Source organism: Alligator mississippiensis, chromosome 2, assembly GCF_030867095.1.
Source record: "Alligator mississippiensis isolate rAllMis1 chromosome 2, rAllMis1, whole genome shotgun sequence".
Lineage (NCBI taxonomy): Eukaryota > Metazoa > Chordata > Crocodylia > Alligatoridae > Alligator > Alligator mississippiensis.
Genome location: NC_081825.1, coordinates 282,585,728 through 282,604,653, shown reverse-complemented (window position 1 = coordinate 282,604,653; position 18,926 = coordinate 282,585,728). Strand labels below are relative to the sequence as shown.

General features: G+C 42.6%; 1 protein-coding gene across 5 annotated transcripts in view; it reads right to left on the bottom strand.

Annotated features, from left to right (window-relative positions):
- Positions 1–2,920: 2,920 nt before the first annotated feature.
- EML1 (EMAP like 1) overlaps positions 2,921–18,926 on the bottom strand; it is a 207,099-nt gene continuing 191,093 nt past the window's right edge. For all 5 annotated transcript variants that reach the window (XM_019481598.2, XM_019481597.2, XM_014596494.3 and 2 more), the window contains 7 exons: positions 16,877–16,944; positions 12,811–12,899; positions 12,181–12,278; positions 11,980–12,067; positions 11,707–11,802; positions 4,871–5,001; positions 2,921–4,547 (listed from right to left, as the gene is read on the bottom strand). In XM_019481598.2, coding sequence (XP_019337143.1) covers positions 4,422–4,547; positions 4,871–5,001; positions 11,707–11,802; positions 11,980–12,067; positions 12,181–12,278; positions 12,811–12,899; positions 16,877–16,944 — 696 coding nt within the window. In that variant the 3' untranslated portion in view covers positions 2,921–4,421. The remainder of the gene's footprint in view (positions 4,548–4,870; positions 5,002–11,706; positions 11,803–11,979; positions 12,068–12,180; positions 12,279–12,810; positions 12,900–16,876; positions 16,945–18,926) is intronic.

Below are 18,926 nucleotides of genomic sequence, written 5' to 3'. Positions count from 1 at the left end.
ACTATTGCCCAGAACTGCCCCACATGGAGGGAGCCTGCTGCAAGGATCTCAGTACTTTCAAAGCTTACAATGACAACAGATGAAAAAATGGAAGTGACAGAAACAGCACGTTGTGGACCAAAGTAAGAACCCAGTCGCCCACCCTGCACAGAAATGTGCCTGAGCTGCAACACAGTCTGTCGATCCTGGGTAGACCTTGTCAGCCATTTTCAGACCCAATCATGGAAGACAATCATCCTAGACTGTGAAGGATTGCTGATGATGTTGTAAAATAGATACTAAGTCTATTCAGTTGTAATTAGGGAACAGAAAGAAGGAAAGAAAGATGGAACTTATTCTTTCCTCACTTGCATTTTAGTCTCACAGAAATTCATCCTGCTGTCACCCTGATTTACTCACTTTTAATCATCTTCCCTTGGAGGATAAAGTGTTTAAATGAGTGGAATTAGATCTAAAAATCTCTATTTTTGAACCAGAAAATTGTCCCTAACAAGCCAGAAGAGCTGGAGCATGATATAGCAATACAAAGGGGAAGGAATAGAATTTCTTTTGCCAACATGCTAGCACTCCTTCATAAGTAATGTTAGTATAACAAAATTCAGTAGTTAAAATGGGAATGGAATTCAGGGGCCTTAGCCAGACTGTGCCAACAAGGTGTCCGTAGTCCTTGTAAGGGCTAGGAAACTTCACACATTTCAATTTTCATATCAGCCCAGTGAGGACTGGTATTACATAACCAGTGGTGACCCCAATGAGATCATTCTGTAGATTCTAATAAGACTCCAAAGGGCTGAAGCATTTATGCCCATGTTCCATGCTACAAATTTCCTCCTTAATCTCAAGGGAGGAAGTTACACTTTCAGTGCTTTCTCATTTGTGCATGCCTCCAAAGCTCCCCCCAGCAATGGCTTTTCAGAACAAAAGAGGCACCTGTGTAGAAAAAAAAAAAAAGTGTGTGAGAGTGCGTGTAAAACAAAATGTGTGTGCATGTTTATCTTATGAGGGAAATCCCAGTAGATGCTGAAGGGTCATACTGGGATGGGTCATACTGGGAAGGGTCATACCTAGGATGTGGCCATTCACCTGAACCTATCCAGCCACAAATGCAAATTCACCATCATGTGGAAGGCGACTTTCTCTTGTTAAGATTCTTGTAAGTATCAGATACCTCCACTGCCTCGTAAGTAATCTCTCTCACTATCTGTGAGATTTTTGAAGATATGATCTAGTTCTTTGTGAAGGACTCCAGTTCAGTAAAATGCTTACATCTCAGAACAGAGCTGCATGAAGTGGAAGCTGTCAGACTTTATAAAAGGATGTTTCCCCTGTGAATTTGTATCAAATTACTTGTGATAAAAAAGAATGCTAAAAAGCGACTACATTTTCTAAATTAATACTTTTTGAAAAACTGATCTCATTCATGCTTTCCTGGGATGACATAGGAAATGCTACTAATTACACAGAGCTTAAGCTTTCCATATTTTGACAAATAATTTGAACCAAAACATTTTTTGTTCAGATTTGCTGGAAACAGGGTTTTTTTTGTTGTGGTTTGCTTTTTCCTCTTTCTTCTCCCTGCTCCTTAGTTTTCAGTTCTTCATCCAGAAAATTACAAACGCAAAGATAAAGAAGTTATTTTTAAGCAAGTGAATGACTTCCTAAGGTTGGTAGGATTAGTGTGATGGGTCCAGACATGAGGAAGAATGCTTTGTATTTGAAAGTTCAGTTAACTTAGTCAAACCATGCAGTTGGTCAAATAAAAGGTACCACTCCAAAGATTGCTTGCCTCTTTCTAAAAGATCACCTTCTAGGATCAGTATTCTTGGCCCAGGTCAGCACATTTGCCCATGCATTCCTCACAAGTCCACAAAGAAACATAGGTTTATTCAATAGCAGAAGTACAGGAAGGATATATCTATATCTATAGATTGTCACTATATCCAATCTCCCTTGATCTGCGATTCTCAGATGGACTGACAAAAATTCTTACTTTTTATAAAGAATGGAAGGATGGAAGGGTAGACATGTTAAAACCCAAGATAACTGAAGAAGGCACAGGATGAAAGAGAGACTGAAAAACCTGACTTCTGATTATCGTAAAGAGTTTGTGAGAAGCAACAGGTCATCTGCAGATCCTAGGAAGTTCAAAAGCTTGTAAACAAGATCAGGAGCACATAAGCATCCAGTTCCAAATGTTAATGGCCTATATCAGGGGTCAGCAACCTACAGCCCAGAGGCTGGGTATGGCTTATGGAGGTAGGGCTTTGGCAGCATTTGGCAGTGGAGGGGCCTTCTGCAGGTGCTCTCCCCTTGCCACCATAAGGACAAAGGCTTGCTGCAAGTGTTTCCCTTATGCTGCCAGGGAGACAAGCACAAGTGGCAGCAAGTCCTAGTGACCACCCACCTCCAACCCAGGATTGGTTATTCTAGCCCACAGCCAGAAAAGATTCCTAACCCTAGGCGTACGTCGTTTCATGAGAGCGGGAAATAATGTGGCAGGAAGTTTAGGTCTCCTAAGTCAGTATTGATCCTGGAAGACGTGGTACTGTAGAGGATGATCTGAGGAACTTGAAGGCTGTCAGAAAAGACCCTGAGCACATATATAGGGACAGTAAAAAAGCATTTCTGCGAAGGGGCCCTCTGCAGTCAGAGTGTGGCTGGTGGAGGATAAATACATTTTGTGGGTGCTGCTGACTTTAGTAGGATTACGGTGTCATTTTACATGACAAAATTTAAAATTATCTAAGTTATTTTTTAACTCAAAGCTGAGGATGAAAGAGAGACTGCAAAACCTGACCTGAAAAAGCTGAGTTTTGTGTATGTATATCTTACATACACAAAACTCAGCTTTTATTCCTAAATAACCTATGTACATGAAAATTTCATTCGGAATTTACAAATGTGTCCCATTAAATGAAAATACATCTTAGTAAAACTTTAATATAGAAGTAAATTAACTGCACAGTAAAAATACATCAAAACATTTCACTTTGATACATGTTTATTGGTGCCCTGCACTTTCAGTGTAGCAGGCTGGAGATGTAATAAAAAAAGGTTTCAAAATTTACTGATTCTATTTCATTTAACCCACTCTAAACAACCAGTGCTTTAGAGTTCAAAGAATTAACATTTTTACTGCCCATTACAAGCAAAATTTTAATATTAACTTTTCAGAGTTTGCTTGTAACTCTGCTCTTTTAAAATTCTTTAGATACATTCCTCAAGGTAAACAAGAAATTTCAGTCTGTCACAATCAAAATTGATAAGGCCTTCTTTACCCATTTTATATCACCTCCATTATTAGTTCATTGCAAAACACAATCTTATTTCATACTATAAATATCCATCCATGCACAAAACACAGGGGCCAGAAGTTACACATTAATATTTCATGTAGGCTTCAAAGACTTCCTTTACCCGCTGCAGGTTTGTGGGTACACTTAAAAAGATATCTTTAGACTTGGTCTACTTGGTCTTAAAATACAAATATACAATATCCATAAGCATAAAAAAGTAAAGCCTAGATTGCCTTACCATTTGTTATGAATTGCTAAACTCTTATACATGTACATTATAGCATCATGCTGATTAATATACATATTAGTTAAATATATCAATCATTAATTGGGATGTGGTCAAGTTTTGTTTGTGTTTTTTAATAAGAAACTGTTCATATACAAGTAAAAAAGATTTTTAATTTAAACTTACTTGGAACACCTGAACCAGATACACATCTGTAAACCCTGCTGAGATATTCAAGTTACATTGGGGCATAACCAGCTATGTGAAAGGAAATATAACTCCTCATTGGTGATATATAACGTATGCTATTTCCTAGAAAATGCAAATGATTAAATTCTAACATTTACATTTTCATATTTAGACATTTTAATTATTGTGTGTCTTCCAGCTTTCTTGATACTTTTAGTATCAGTTCATCACTGTCTATCAGAAACAACTCAGTACCTCAGTGTTGCCACAGATTTTCTAAATAAGGTAGATATACAGTACAAAGTGTAGATAGTGAAACAATTAAGCATGTATATACAGTATGTTGAAAGGCATTTTTGTGACCATTTTAGTAGAGTTTATAGAAAAGAATTAAGATAATTACCGGTTCTGTTGATATCACTGTATTGCAAACTTTCAAGCCACATTTTTATATTAAGCTTGTACTGCTTTGTATATTGTACAATAAAACAAAAATAAAGATCATTCTTAAGATGTGACACTTAATCACTGAACTGAGTAAGGTAACCAGCACAGGGCTTAATTTTCCTGAGGTTTGTAAGAATTTTTAAAGAAAATCACAGTGACCAGGCTAAACTGCAAACATACTGTTAAGTTTTAAATATACAGTTTATACAGAACTTCTGTGCATGGTCATCTCACGATTATGCGTGTTCACACTGCTGATTCTTCTATATAACTCGCCATTGCATAATACTTGTATCTTTTCCACCTGTGGAGATGAGATGGGTGTCTTCACATAGAAAATCTACATTAGTTACATGACTACTATGTCCACCATATACATGGCTCGGAGCCTGGAAAACACCAATATAGGAGGTTATTAGTGAAGAAACTATAAATTACTTTAAAAAAATGTTTAGTGATGTACAGCACTTAAACTACTATAAACTGTTGCATTATTTCTATTAATTCAATCAGGTGGTTTTAAAATGCATGCTTTATAATCAAGTTACACACACCTTTATCTATGTATAGTATTTTACTCATATAAAGAATTGTATAGATTTTTTTTTTTTTTACTTGTAGTTTATTGTATTTTCCTTTTACTTAGGAGAGTAACATTTCCAATGCTTGTAAGGCTTTGCCAGACCAGACACTACCAAAGCAAATTCCTTACCCTAAATTGTGAACATGGATAGGAAAAGAGATGTACTTTGCCAAAATCATCCCCTGTTGATAGCAGTTTTCTGCCATGTGATCGACAGACAGCATTGATATCTGTTCCATCTGAACCTTCTGGCCATACACCTAAAAATGGAGTAACTGATTAAATATTTTTGCTATGCATACAAGATACACGTGTTAATTGATGTCCTAACAAAAACCTAAGCTATGAGGTCACTGTAAATAAAAAACCTAAAAACACGACTAGTGATTTAGGCCCTAAATGTATTTGCCTAACTTTAAGCTTATAAATAAGAATGACGATCTGAGGGTGTAGACAGACATTTGAAACATTTAAAAAAATGGAACATTTCAACTGATAACAGATATACAACCCCCTACTCCCCTTCAAAACTGCTGCACTAGCAGGCAACAGCAGTGCTTTCCAGCCAGGGGGCACAAGAGGGGATTGCTCAGCCCTTTGCCTCTGTTCTCTTCCTCTTCACCCCCATGACAGGGGAGGGGAAGGGGGGAAGCAGGGCAGACTGTCAGCGACCACTGCTCACACCTTCACCACTGCTGGCACCCCAGGCCCTTTGTCTGCAGCACCTAGAGTGCAGGAAGTCCACAGGAGGCCCGCAACAGCCAGAGTGTGGGAAAACTGTGGCACCCTGAGTGCCCAGACAGCCAGTAGCCATAGGCCTTATACAGCTCACTGGAAGATTATTACAATATACAGCCCACTGCACTTTTTTCACACAAATCCAATCTAAAGTACCACTTTGGTTGCTTACAAGAAATGACATTATTAAAATATTGATAACATAATTAATGGAGGCATCAACAAGATATAACCATGTTATAATGGAGTTGTTAAATGCTTTTGTTACTCACTGCAGACCAGTACTGATTGTTGCTCTCATACCTATGGGTGCATCCAGGATCTTGTAGGATGGGGTGGGGAACCAGCAACTAGTGCTGCAGGGATGGCCCCATCCCCGCTCCCAACTACCCCACACCACTGGGGCCAGCAGACTGTCCCACAGGACCAGCAGCCATGGCCTTTTCTTAAGTCCCTCAATCAGGTAAGAATCTTCCTTCCTTCCTCCTTTCTCCCTTGTGTTTAGCAGCATGACTTCTCCCCTTCCCAGCTGTTCCCTCCCATTGCCCCTCTCCCCTGCCCACTGCTGTCACTACCCCTACTGTGTGGGGGTGATCTGGGGGCAGGAAGGCTGCCCCACTCCAGCCAGGAAGGCTGCCCCACTCCAGCCAGGCTGCATATGGAGCCAGGCTCAGTCAGAGACAACAGCACCATGCAGGTTCTCTTCCCCACTCCCTCTCGCACCTGCTCCCAGGTGACAGGGAACACCTGGGGAGACCAGGCAGGGAAGAGAAACCTGACTGCTACTGCTGCTGTCCCTGGCTGAGCATGGCTTGCTGTGGAGCCCAGCTGCAGCGGAGCAAGTGAGGCTGCTGAGCCTCCCCCTCCTCTACCCACCCAGATCAGCTGAGATATCAGGAGCAGTGGATGAGGGAGCTGGGAGGGGACACAACACGCTATAGAGAAAGGAGTGGGAGGAGGGGGGATTCTTACTTCCTTTGGGGACTTAAAAAAAGTCCTTCATTTGTTCCCACAGCATTGACTGAAAGGGGAATGAAAGGGGAATGCCACTTCCCCACTCTGGATCTGGCCCAATTAACCTCTAAATTAGGTTGTTAGCTCTTCAGTGCATGGACCATATTTGCATATATGGTCTGTAAAGTCCATGAATGCTTGTGTGGTGTAAAACATAATACAACACAAATGGATATGAAAACTTTACTGTTTGTACAGTCATATACAGACTTTTCTGCATCCTAAGTGTTTTTTATTGACTTTTGTACTTCAGATTTTATCTGCTCCCTCACTCAGCAAAAAAGGCTACTTAACTATAAGAGTCCACTCAGAACAAGTTGATTTTTCTTTGTTTTGTTAAATATTTAGAACTGGAACACTAAATATCATAATTAAGTGACTTCCCCTGCTTATAAACCCATACAGGTTGCAAAACCTTAAGCAGAAAGTGGTTTCAGGTTTTAATCACTGACGCACCTTATATTTTGTATAAATATGATATACAGAATAAATCAAAACAGTTTTGTGGTTACTACAAACAAAATGGCAAAATAGGAAAGTATTATTCCCCAAAGTCCCACTGATTTCACCAAGACTCTGCAAGTGTCTATTTGTAAGCCAGGAAAGCACAAAAAAATGAAGAGGGACATGCATGAGAAAGATAAAGAAGTGTTCATTTGATATAGTAGCATTAAAGTAATGTTGTAGCCATGAGGGTCCAGGAATTGAAAGGGGCAAGGATTTACTTGGGGTGATATCTTTTATTCCAACCATGCAGTTGGGAGATCTCATTGATAAAAAAGTGCCAACAAAAGGGGGAAAAAAGAGGTCAGTAGAGTTCTGGCTACATAGCAGAGCAATTAATTACAGCAGTGGGGGCTGGGGTTCAGGAGCAATGCAGTGCGGGATGCCTGGAGGACCAACCAAACCCATGTCATGTACCACTTTGTGTCCACACATAACATAACATAACATAACATAACATAACATAACATAACATAACATAACATAACACTGAATCAGTTCTCCGTGAACTGATTCAAAATATTACTTGATTTTGAGATGTTCCAGGTGGATTTAAACCAGTTTAACAGGCCTGCCTGCTTCAGGTTAAAACTGCATTTAAACTATTCTAACTGTCCATAACCTCAGGGTGTGTACAGAAAACACCTGAACCATTCCAAAAATTTCACTGATTTGGAACTGTTTCATAACTTGTCCCTGGAAAGAATCGTCTATGCATATGCTGTTAAAGGTTCCAAGTACAACCCTTGCCTTTTCATAGTTTCATAGTAGCTAGGGTCAGGAAGGACCTGAACAGAGCATCTAGCCTGACCCTCTGCCACAGGCAGGAATGAATGCTGGGTTCACAAGACCCCAGACAGGTGATTGTCCAACTTCCTCTTGAATTTGCCCAGTTAGGGGCGAGGACCACTTCCCTAGAAAGTTGGTTCCAGATTTTGGCAACCCTAACTGTAAAATATTGCCTTCTGATCTCTAACCTAAACCTGTTCTCCATCAGCTTATTACCATTGTTCCTTGTCACCCCAGGTGGTGCTGGGGAGAATAGGTCTCTTTCTATTTGCTGTTGATCTCCCCTGATGAGCTTGTGGGCAGCCACCAGGTGCCCCCTCAGCCTCCTCTTGCTGAGGCTGAACAGGTTCAGGTCCCTCAGTCTCTCCTCATAGGGCCTGTCTTGCTGCCCTCTCACCAAGCGGGTGGCCCTCCTCTGAACCCTCTCCAGGCTGGCCACATCCCTTTTGAAGTGCGGCGCCCAGTACTGGATGCAGTACTCCAACTGCGGCCTGACCAAAGTCGCATAGAGGGGGAGGATCACCTCTCTGGACCGGCTTGAGATGCACCTTTGGATGCATGACAAGGTAGGGCTGGCCTTGCTGGCTGCGGTATAGCATTGGCGGCTCATGTTCATCTTGGAGTCAATAATGACTCCAAGATCCCTTTCCACCTCTGTGCTTTCAAGAAGGGAACTCCCCAGCCTGTATGTATGCTGTGGATTCCTTCTCCCAAGGTGTAGCACCCTGCATTTGTCTATGTTGAACTCCATCCTATTCTCATCTTCCCACTTTTGTAGTCTAAATCTAGTTGCAGCCCTCTCTCTCCCTTCAAGTGTGTCCACCTTGCCCCACATTTTAGTGTCATCAGCAAACTTGGACAGTGTGCTTTCCATCCCCTTGTCTGAGTCGCTGATGAAGATGTTTAACATTGCGGGCCCGAGGACCAAGCCCTGGGGGACCCCACTGCTCACATCTCGCCAGGTTGAATACAACCCATCCACTACTACTCTCTGGGTGCACCCCACCAGCCAATTTTTTACCCATCCAACTGTACAGGCACTAATGCCACAGTCGCTTAATTTATTGATGAGGATGGGGTGAGAGACAGTGTCAAAGGCCTTCTTAAAGTCTAGAAAGACTAGGTCCACGGTGACACCATCATCCAAGGATTTAGTTACTTGGTCAAAGAAGGCAATCAGGTTGGTCAGGCAGCACCTGCCTTTGATGAACCCATGCTGATTGCCCCTGAGCATGATCTCCCCTGCTGGCCCCCCAAAGCTGTGCTCCTTGATGATTCTCTCCAAGATTTTCCCAAGCACTGAGGTGAGGCTTACAGGCCTATAGTTACTTGGGTCCTCCTTCCTCCCTTTCTTGAAAATTGGGACCACATTAGCCAGTTTCCAATCCCAATTTTAGGGATTACATTATGCCAAAACACCACCAAGAGGTGGTAGAGTACCCAGACCATCATGGGTACGCAGTATTCCAACTGAGGTCTGACCAGCGCCCGATAGAGGGGAAGTATCACCTCCTTGGATCTATTCGCCATGCATCTGCTGATGCACGATAAAGTGCCATTAGCTTTTCTGATGGCTTTGTCACACTGACAACTCACGTTCATCTTGGAGTCCACTAGGACTCCAAGATCCCTTTCCACTTCCGTTCCACCAAGCAGGTCATTTCCTAGGCAGTAGGTATGCTGGACATTTTTCCTCCCTAGGTGCAGCACTTTGCATTTCTCCTTGTTGAATTGCATTCTGTTGTTTTCCGCCCATATGTCCAACCTGTCCAGGTCTGCTTGTAGTTGTTCCCTGCCCTCCGGCGTGTCCACTTCTCCCCACAGTTTTGTGTCATCCGCAAACTTGGACAGAGTATACTTCACTCCCTCGTCCAAGTCGCTGATGAAGACATTGAAGAGTATTGGTCCAAGGACCGAGCCCTGCAGGACCCCACTGCCCACACCCTTCCAGGTCGATACCGACCCATCCACTACGACTCTCTGGGTGCGACCCTCTAGCCAATTCGCCACCCACCGGACTGTGTAGTCATCCAAGTCACAGCCTCTTAACTTGTTCACCAGTATGGTGTGGGATACCGTATTGAAGGCCTTCCTGAAGTCTAAGTAAACGACATCAACCCCTACTCCAGTGTCCAGGTGTTTTGTAACCTGGTCATAGAAAGAGACTAGATTAGTCAGGCATGATCTACCTGCTATGAACCCGTGCTGGTTTCCCCTCAGCATAATTTTCCTGCCGGGCTCTCGCAAATGTGAGCCTTGATAATTTTTTCAAAGACTTTGCCTAGGATGGAGGTGAGACTGACTGGCCTATAGTTGCCTGGGTCCTCCTTCCTCCCCTTCTTGAAAATGGGGACTACAATGGACCTTTTCCAGTCCTCCGGGACCTGGCCCATGTGCCATGAGCGTTCATATATTCCTGCCAGTGGCTGTGCAATGACGTCAGCCAGTGCCTTCAGTACCCTCGGATGGAGCTCATCCAGGTCTGCTGACTTGAACGCATCCAGTTCCAGCAGATCGCTGCCGCCCCGCCCCCCCCCCACCCGGGCTAGTAGACCCCTCCTCCCCAGTGCTTGGTGATCAGCCATGGACAAGGGGTGGGGTGTGCCCTGGAGACCCATGGTACATCACTAAAGTGGGGTGAGAGATTATTTATATAAAATGTAAAATACAAAATACCATCAACATAAATGAAGAAAATCAAAAGCATTTTCAACAGTTCACCTTCTTTATGTCTCACACAGCCCATTGTTCCCTTCTTTTGCTAATTTTGCATGCTTCTATATATTATCTCAATTTATACTGTAAGGTCTTTGGGCGAAGGATTCTCTTCTACATGTTTGTATAGGTTTCCCTCACTTTATGCTGTACATGTGTTCCTGGAAAAAGACGCATAACTCAAATTTGCATAAAGGGAACCCACTTTACAATGTAACAAATAGGGATACGTTCCAAGACCTCAACTGTACTGACCCCCAGGCCCATTTCTGCCACTTTTACAACACAACTTTGGTATGCACCAACAGCAGACAGTACACACAAGCACAGTGAACTATCATAATGTGGATGGTAACTACAGAAACATGTATCGCAGACAACGAGCGAGGAGCACAGATCCACACAGGAGACTATATTTTGATGTGCGTCATTCCCACAATGCACCACATAAAGCAGCTGACTGTGGGCTTCCACCACACCAATCACATAAGAGTGAATTCACCTCACATATAATGAATTTTTGGTATAAAAAGGGTCATTGCATTAGAGTGAATTCGCATGTACAGAACCCGCAAAAAGCAAGGGAAACCTGTACAGCACAGTGCATAATGGAACTTGACCCTGACTGATTTATTTAATGTTACCACAATAAAAACAACAATGATCCCATAATTAGGTCACACTGTTACAAGTCTGTCATAGTGGCTACTTTGTGATGGTTTCCACTTATGTTGCACTTAAATAGTTTTATCTGAAGCCACCAGGAATCAGAGGTTTTCTGGATTAAAATAAGAAGACTGAAGCTATGGACAGACAATACAATACATCTTCTTAAAGACAGGGGAAGGAGAACTTACTGCTTGGGAGTGCACCTGAACTGAACCACTGTAGCAGTTTCATCTGCTCCTATACTGGTATAGTGGAGCTAAACCTCTGTAACATTCAACCTGAATAAAGAGGTTTAAAATTACAATGGCACACTCCCACTCAGAGCAGAATAAAGCAGAAACTCACAACAGTTACAGTAATAAGCTATAAAATGCTATAATGTTTAAGCACCACTTGTTTCTGATAGAAATGATTAATAGAAATTTAATATTTGTCCTGTGAAATTTGAAGAGTTGTGTTTTAAATGAAAAACTTGACACTCTGAATGCTAGTTAAATGTAAAAGCAAAGAATGTAAGTTTAAGGATAGAAACTTACCAAAAACATGGAATCCTAAAGTACAGGTATAAGTAGCCCATTCTATATCTCTAGTAGCTTCCACACTCACTACTTGTTTACAAGCAGAGGGAATCCCTACAGAAAAAGCAGCAAACAATATTTTTAATTTTATAGCTATGTAGGAATTGATCGGAGCAAAATAATTATATATGTCCCATCACAATAATTATATGATCCTATTTAAATTTTAACTGCATTAGCTCACCTAAAATGAATTCTATATAAAGCACAGAAAAATAACTGATTACTCACAGTATAGGATTTCATAGTCCCCTGAATTAGACACAAGGTACTGTGAATTAACAGACCAGTCCAAATGAGTAATGAAGCTGGAATGACCCTGAGAAGAATATTGTATTAATTTTAACAGCAGCTCCCAACATGATAATATTACTATACATTACAAAAATTACAAGGCAGTTTGTTTCTAGTGAATCAGAATAAGTTACTTACTGAGCATTTGCCAATTCTAGTATATTTTCTTCCATTTTCATTAACACCATATATATAGATACAGTTGTCATGGGAACCTATTGCCAAGAAGTTTCCATCTATAAACAAACAAAATATTAAAATTATACCTCTCAAAAAGAAACCAAAATAGTTTAGGAAGTACTAATGTTCCATGGACAATGACCCTTGTCCTTAAACCTTTTTTAACAAAAAGTAAAGACTAAGAAAAATAAAAGAGGAAAATTCTGTTTATACATTCACGTACATTTCACTGAAACAGCTTTATATAGTGAATACCGCAGTTAAAATGTCGTAAGACAACTAAGAGGAAACCATGGTCGTGGAAGATTAACCTGATCATGGTTCTACATGAACTTATGTAGGGAAGCACAGTTTTGCACTTGTCTTCTCTATGCTAGTAAATCATACAATACATTAAGATCCAAAAAATAAGAAATCAGAGATCCTGGCTTCACTGAGGTCAGTGGCAAAACTCCCATTGACTCAGTTGGGTCAGGATTTAATCAGTTATTTCTATACCTAGTTTAAATATGATATTGGAGATTTTTGAAGAATAAAACGTTTATAAAATTAAATCACTTAAAAAACTTCTAAGAGACTGTGTCAAACCTGGTGAGTAACGCATAACCGACAGCTGTTCGTTTCCATCTGTGTGCACAGTAACCAAATCTTTTGTTTCTGTGTCAAACACAAACCACCTGTTGTAAACACAGAAAGTGATTCAGCGAGGAATTCAAATCTACAATAGTTCTGAAACAGTGTTTGTGAGGTCAAAACAAGCAACTTTCCATGTTTCAAATAAAGAAAAAAAAATAGAATATGAAGCTAACTTACTTTCTAAACTATCTGTAGCAAACTGAACAAAAGTATTTCCAATAGTAAATACGCAGCAAGGTCAACATTGATCTTGCTGTAAACATTTAGATTTTATTACTACTTAATTAATTACTAAAAGATTAAAAGATAATTAAAAGAAAGAATGACAGATTTATACCATCTGTATAACCAATCTCACTCTTTAAGGTCCCCTTACACTTTTCTGGTGTTTAACTATATTTATGTCTACTTAAAGGCTAGAGCAGTACAAAAGGGCCTTAACATAACTGAATATCAGGTCTATTATGTGCTGGAAAATTAAAATCTGATCATATTGAGTCTTTAAGAACTATACTGGGAGTTTATTATAAACTGTTCCCTGTACCTATTGGCACATATGACTCTGATTTATAAAAATCTGCATTTCAATTCTGATTTCAGTGTAATAAGTATAAAAAATAAATTGTTACCCAAATATCTCATTTTCCCTTTTATTATAAAAACATACTAAAGCCATGTGTGTTTAAATAAAGATACATTTTAGAGTGAAGTGCAAATATTTTCAGTATTAGGCTAGAAACATACCTTACTTTTGTGCTGCCATAGAAAGCTTTATGGCAGCACAGAGGTCAAGCAAACAGACATCTATGCTCCCTGTCACTCCACAAATGGCCAAGATTTGCGTCCATGACAGGTAGTATGAATTTGTACCACTCTTCTGTGGTGTGTGTCTGTTAGTTTTAAGATGGGAGAGTGCAGGAAGCCCAAATGTGCCTGCCTTCTCCAGCTGCCCAAGGCAGGCATTCCTGGGGCTTCAGAGGCCTGATCCTACACATCCCAGCAACTCCCATTGCCACTGTGCACAGGATTGGGCCCCTGAAGCCCCAGGAGCGCTGACTTGGGTTCCTCTATTTGCAGAGGCACACCCCAAGTCAGATTTCCCTGGCATTCCTCTGCTCCCCCATCCCCCACCTCTCCCCCCCATGCCAGCTCCTCCCCTGCTCCTCCTGTCCCCCTGCAACCACGGCCCAGGTTTACCCTACCCTTGGGCTGTGACGGGGAGCAGGGAGACCCCAAGCAGCAGGAGGGAAGGGGGGAGCAGGCCCAGACAAAGGGGGTCATGGGGCTCTGACTCCACACGCTCCCCCACCCCATCATTCTTGATGGGCAATTGGTTAGTATTGCATATCTGCAATAACACAGTGCTAGTTCTAATGTGTTACTTATTGCTCACAATGTAATAAACATTGGCTACTTGCATATCAGATAAACTGTCTGTACACAGCACTTTTCAGCCCCACTGTCTACCTTATAACTCAGCTATATCTTGTCTATCTGCATAATTTGTGAAACTACTAGAAGTAGTCAACTTCAAGGCTTCTAAAACAACTCAACTGACTAGCTCCTTTCCATTTAGAGGTCGCTATTAGAGGAAAAAGAAACTTTCCATAACAAGATAATGAGCCTTAATGAGGTGCAATGCTTAAGGATAGCTGTTTCTGTAGTTAATGAACATTGTTCATGTTGATTAACTCAAGCTGAGTTCTAGAAAATGAACAGTGAGTAAGTGTAGCACCTTTTTTGAGCCCAAGCCTCTGTATTTGAATAGAGAGTTATGACTGAGGAAAAATGGGTGCAAATAAAGGCATGGCTACTAATTGCCTGTGCCTCTGTTAACTCTATATAATGGTACTAATCACTTTTCCTCTCTCTGGCTGTCTGTCTTATCTATTTAAGTTGAAGCTCATAAGGCAGAAACTGTCTGACATTATATGAACAATGCTAGCCCAAATGCCTGGCACAATGGGACTCTAGCTAAAATTCAGTTGTGGCTTCTACTGTATTATAATTAATTAAACAATGCTCACGATATTTTTAGATGAGGAACTTTGTGTCCCACATGTCTGAAAAAATATCCCTGTAAACATTTGCAATCCCTCTTTAAGATTCTCCTTTTTTGCAATGTTTATAAAAATGTAGGGGTTTGGAAGCTGGTATTCTGATACACTGTGGACCAATATGATCTCATAGCTTGTTTAAACTTCCCTGTGTCAGTTTGTTGGCTCTTGTTTTAGACTGAAATTTCTGGGACCAGGACTATCTTTTCATCCTATATTTGTATAGGATGTATATAGGTTCTGGGACCAGGACCTAACCCAGTAGGTCCATGATTAGGGCTCTATGGCAATATAAACAACTCATTCAGATCCTACTGCAGTTGAGAGGAGCAGCCGTGGAGGGCAGATTTTGGTGTTACAGTGTTGGGTAAGATGATTTGATATGCTGTTGAGATCCTGGTTGGGGTGGGATTCTGGAACAGGATCCAGAGCACTGAGCTTGCCAGTGCCAAGGAAGGACAGCAAAACAGAGACATTGTTCTAGGCTAGGGGTGGGCAAAATGCAGCCCGCGAGCCAGATGCAGCCAGCCAGGATCCACAGGGCCTCTAAAAAACTTAGAAAATTAATAGTTATCTGCCCCTGGCTGCACGTCATGCAGCCCTCAATGGCTTGCCAAAACTCAGTAACCAGCCCTCTACCCGAAATAACTGCCCACCCCTGTTCTAGGCTGACTCCAGTGCTGGACCAGATCTGAGGCTACCTTTATGCCCTAATCTAAGAGGAACATTTCAAGGCTTCCTCTCTTTTTACCTTCTGGTCCTAGATCTGAAGAATCTACATGTATCGTGTATCTCTTGAGGATGTGGGATTCACCCATATGGTATAAAACAAGGGCCATACCCATATGGTATAAAACAAGGGCCATGGCTGTCTAAAGCAGGGATTACCACTTGGCAGGAAGGGCAGGAATAAAGCTGCACATGCTTTGGTGATGGCATTGCCAAAAAAAAGGAACAATTCTATTGATTCCAGAAAATGTGACAGACTCATAAGTAAGAAAAAAGGCAGCTGCTAGAAAAGGATGAAATAAAAGAAAAAAACCCACAAAAGTAAGGCTTTCATGGTACTGCTCAAATGAAGGACAATAAGGGGGAGCAATAAGGCTCCAGCCCCAACCCCAGCCTGAAGGCTGAAAATGCTCACCCTTCACTCCCAAAAGGAAGAAAGGGGGGGAACATAATGAGAAAAGCAAAAGCAATAAAGTAAAAGGTAGAATCTATGCACAAGCTTTGAATAAGGTGTAGGCTGCAAAGCAGACCACAAAAGAAGCCAGGTGATTGAGAAGAATGAGAAGAATGCACTACCCTTTATGCCTATGCGAGACAGGGTTTTAGAGCAGAGGTGCTCAACATTTTTGCCTGGCAGGCTGGATTAGCAGTGTCTAGTTCATCTGTGGGCCACAGTTACTTTGTGTCACCAATCTGGCCCCCAGCAGACAGTGGGCACCAGCTGGCAGCTGGAGTGTGAATTGGGGCAACCACCCCCAGGCCAGGTCCCGAGCTAGCCCCAATCGGAGGGAAGGAGGCATGGCCCAGCATGGAGGGGGTATAGGGGGAGAAGGGACAGTGTGGCCCAGCCCAGTCCCTCAGGGGAAGGGATCATAGCCTGGCACGGCCTGGTCCAGCCCCAACCAGCTGTATGCGGTTTGGGAATTTGGCAGGGGGCAGTGTGACCATATTAATGGCCAAAATTCCCCTGCTGCCAAATGCCCTGACCTGTGGGGAGCTATGTGGGCTAAATGCAGCATGCAGAGCCATTGCATCTGGCCTGTGGACCAGAGGGTGAGCACCTATTTTAGAGCATGCCAGAAGTTTCTGGTTAAAACTTAGGGACATGAGATACATGCACCAGTGAGAACATGTATGTACCCAATTACTCAAAGGAGACCGTGAGCTTTGATTTTTGTGAGCGGGAAAGTTGCATTGTATTTATGAACAGCCAATGCAAGTGTAAATCTTACCTTCCAGTTAGTGTCCCTACTGCAACAACAGACCCTGAAGGATGAAAACCAGAAGACTGTGCTGGATCCTATAATGTTTCAAAGGAAATATTACTTTGCCTGGTTATAAATGTATAACAACAACATATTTCAAAACTGGTTATTCAGAAACAGACATAATTCCCTTTGTTCATGTTTTGCTTCAAGTAAAATCCTTTGTTTACAGTTGAAAAAAAATGGCCTAAGTTTTGAAATTTACTAAAAATTTAGGCTTTTCCTATATCAAAATTACTGTTTTCCTTGGTGCACAATAAAATTTAAGAGCTATTTGACAAGTCATTTCAAACAAACAAACCTTATAAAAGCCGCTTCTAGAGAAACCACGAAGGGAAAACTAACTGAATGAATTATTCAATCAGATGTCATTTAGTTTTATAAACATCTAACCTGTAGGTGGCAGGCAGTTTACCTATAGCCTGAAGGATGAGCGAGTAGATAATTTTATTGCTGCACATATCATATATCACATAAAATGAAGTGCAAACGGAGAGCCTGACTTTGCTCCTAGAAATCAGATATCTTTGCAGTGCCTGGCCAGTTACAGCTCTGTGAAAGCTTGCATAAAAGTTTAAGCATACCTGGCAGGACATTATTATGGATGTATGGGTAGCATTACAATACTTTACCTGCCATTTAAAAGAAATCTGAAAAATATATCAAGCAGTCTCTTTCCATCTATATCAAGCTACACAAAATGCACCACAGAATTCTATGAGTTAGAGAAGAAAATCCTAGCATATGCAGTTAACACATTTTGCAGATTTTTATCATACTTTAAATGAAAGGGCTAAGCAGGGAATCAAAAAGCAACCTCACAAAAAATCATCTGCGTCTTTATTCGTATTTATGAGTCACTTCTCATACAGTAGTAAATATGGCAGATCTACTCTGGCATATATCAGTCTCCAGTTGCCTTGCCACTAGTGTAGGAGTGGGCAAAATACAGCTCATGGGCTGCATCGGGCCTGCCAAGAGATTTTGTCCAGCTCATGGCGGGTCCCGTGGTCTCACCCAACCCAGGCACAGGAGGCAACCTGGGCTGTGGTGTGTGCAACCAGTCCCATCACACCCTGGCACGCAGAGAGGCTAAGGCGGCACAGTGACCGGACTGACTTCTCAGCAGTCCCAGCAGCGGCAGCTCCTTCTAGCTGCCACCACTGCCAGCACCAGCCCTGCTGCCCAGGCACCCCATCCTGTCCACCCCACACCCACCACTGGAAGCAGGATTCATGTGGGCAGGGCACACAGCTGGATGGATGGGGCTGCAAGCAGGCTGGGAGTGGCATCCAGGAGTGAGATGGGCGCAGGAAAGGTGGGGCAGAATCATGGGGTGGAACCACTGGGTGGCGAAAACACAGGGCTCGGGTCTGGGGCAGAGCCACGATCTGCGGCCTGCGCATCCCTGCAATGGGTGCTGGCAGGGGTGTGTAGGGAGTAGATCACAGTTCTGCCCTGGCCCTGAATTGCTGCCACCCAAGATCCAGGCCCTGGCCCCACCCATCCATCCATCCCACTCCTGGATGGAGCTCCCCACCCACCTGTGGCCCCATCCCATCTGCCTGGCTGTGTGCCCTGCCTGCCCAGGTCCTGGCTGGTCTCCAGGGAGACCCTGGGATCACTGAGTGGTGACAGCATGGGCCAAGTCACAATCCACTCCCCTGCCAATGCAACCAGCACCCATTGCAGGGGCAAGCAGGGAGAGGATCGTGGCTCTGCCCTGGGCCCCGGCCCTGCACTGTCATAGCCCTGCAATCCAAGCACTGGCTCCACCTGCTCATCCCACGCCTGGATGCCACTCCCCACCCACCTGTGGCCCTATCCCAGCCACTCAGCCCAGGGTGGAGCACAGCCATTTAGGGAGTTTTGGTGAGCTGATAGCAGGGCGGGGGTGGGGGGGGGCGGGTGGTGGAAAAGCTGACCCAGCCTGCAACAGCTCACTAAAACTCCCTAAGTAGCCTTTCAGCCCAAATAATTGCCCACCTCTGCTCTAGTGGCTGGTTTTAAGTGAGGT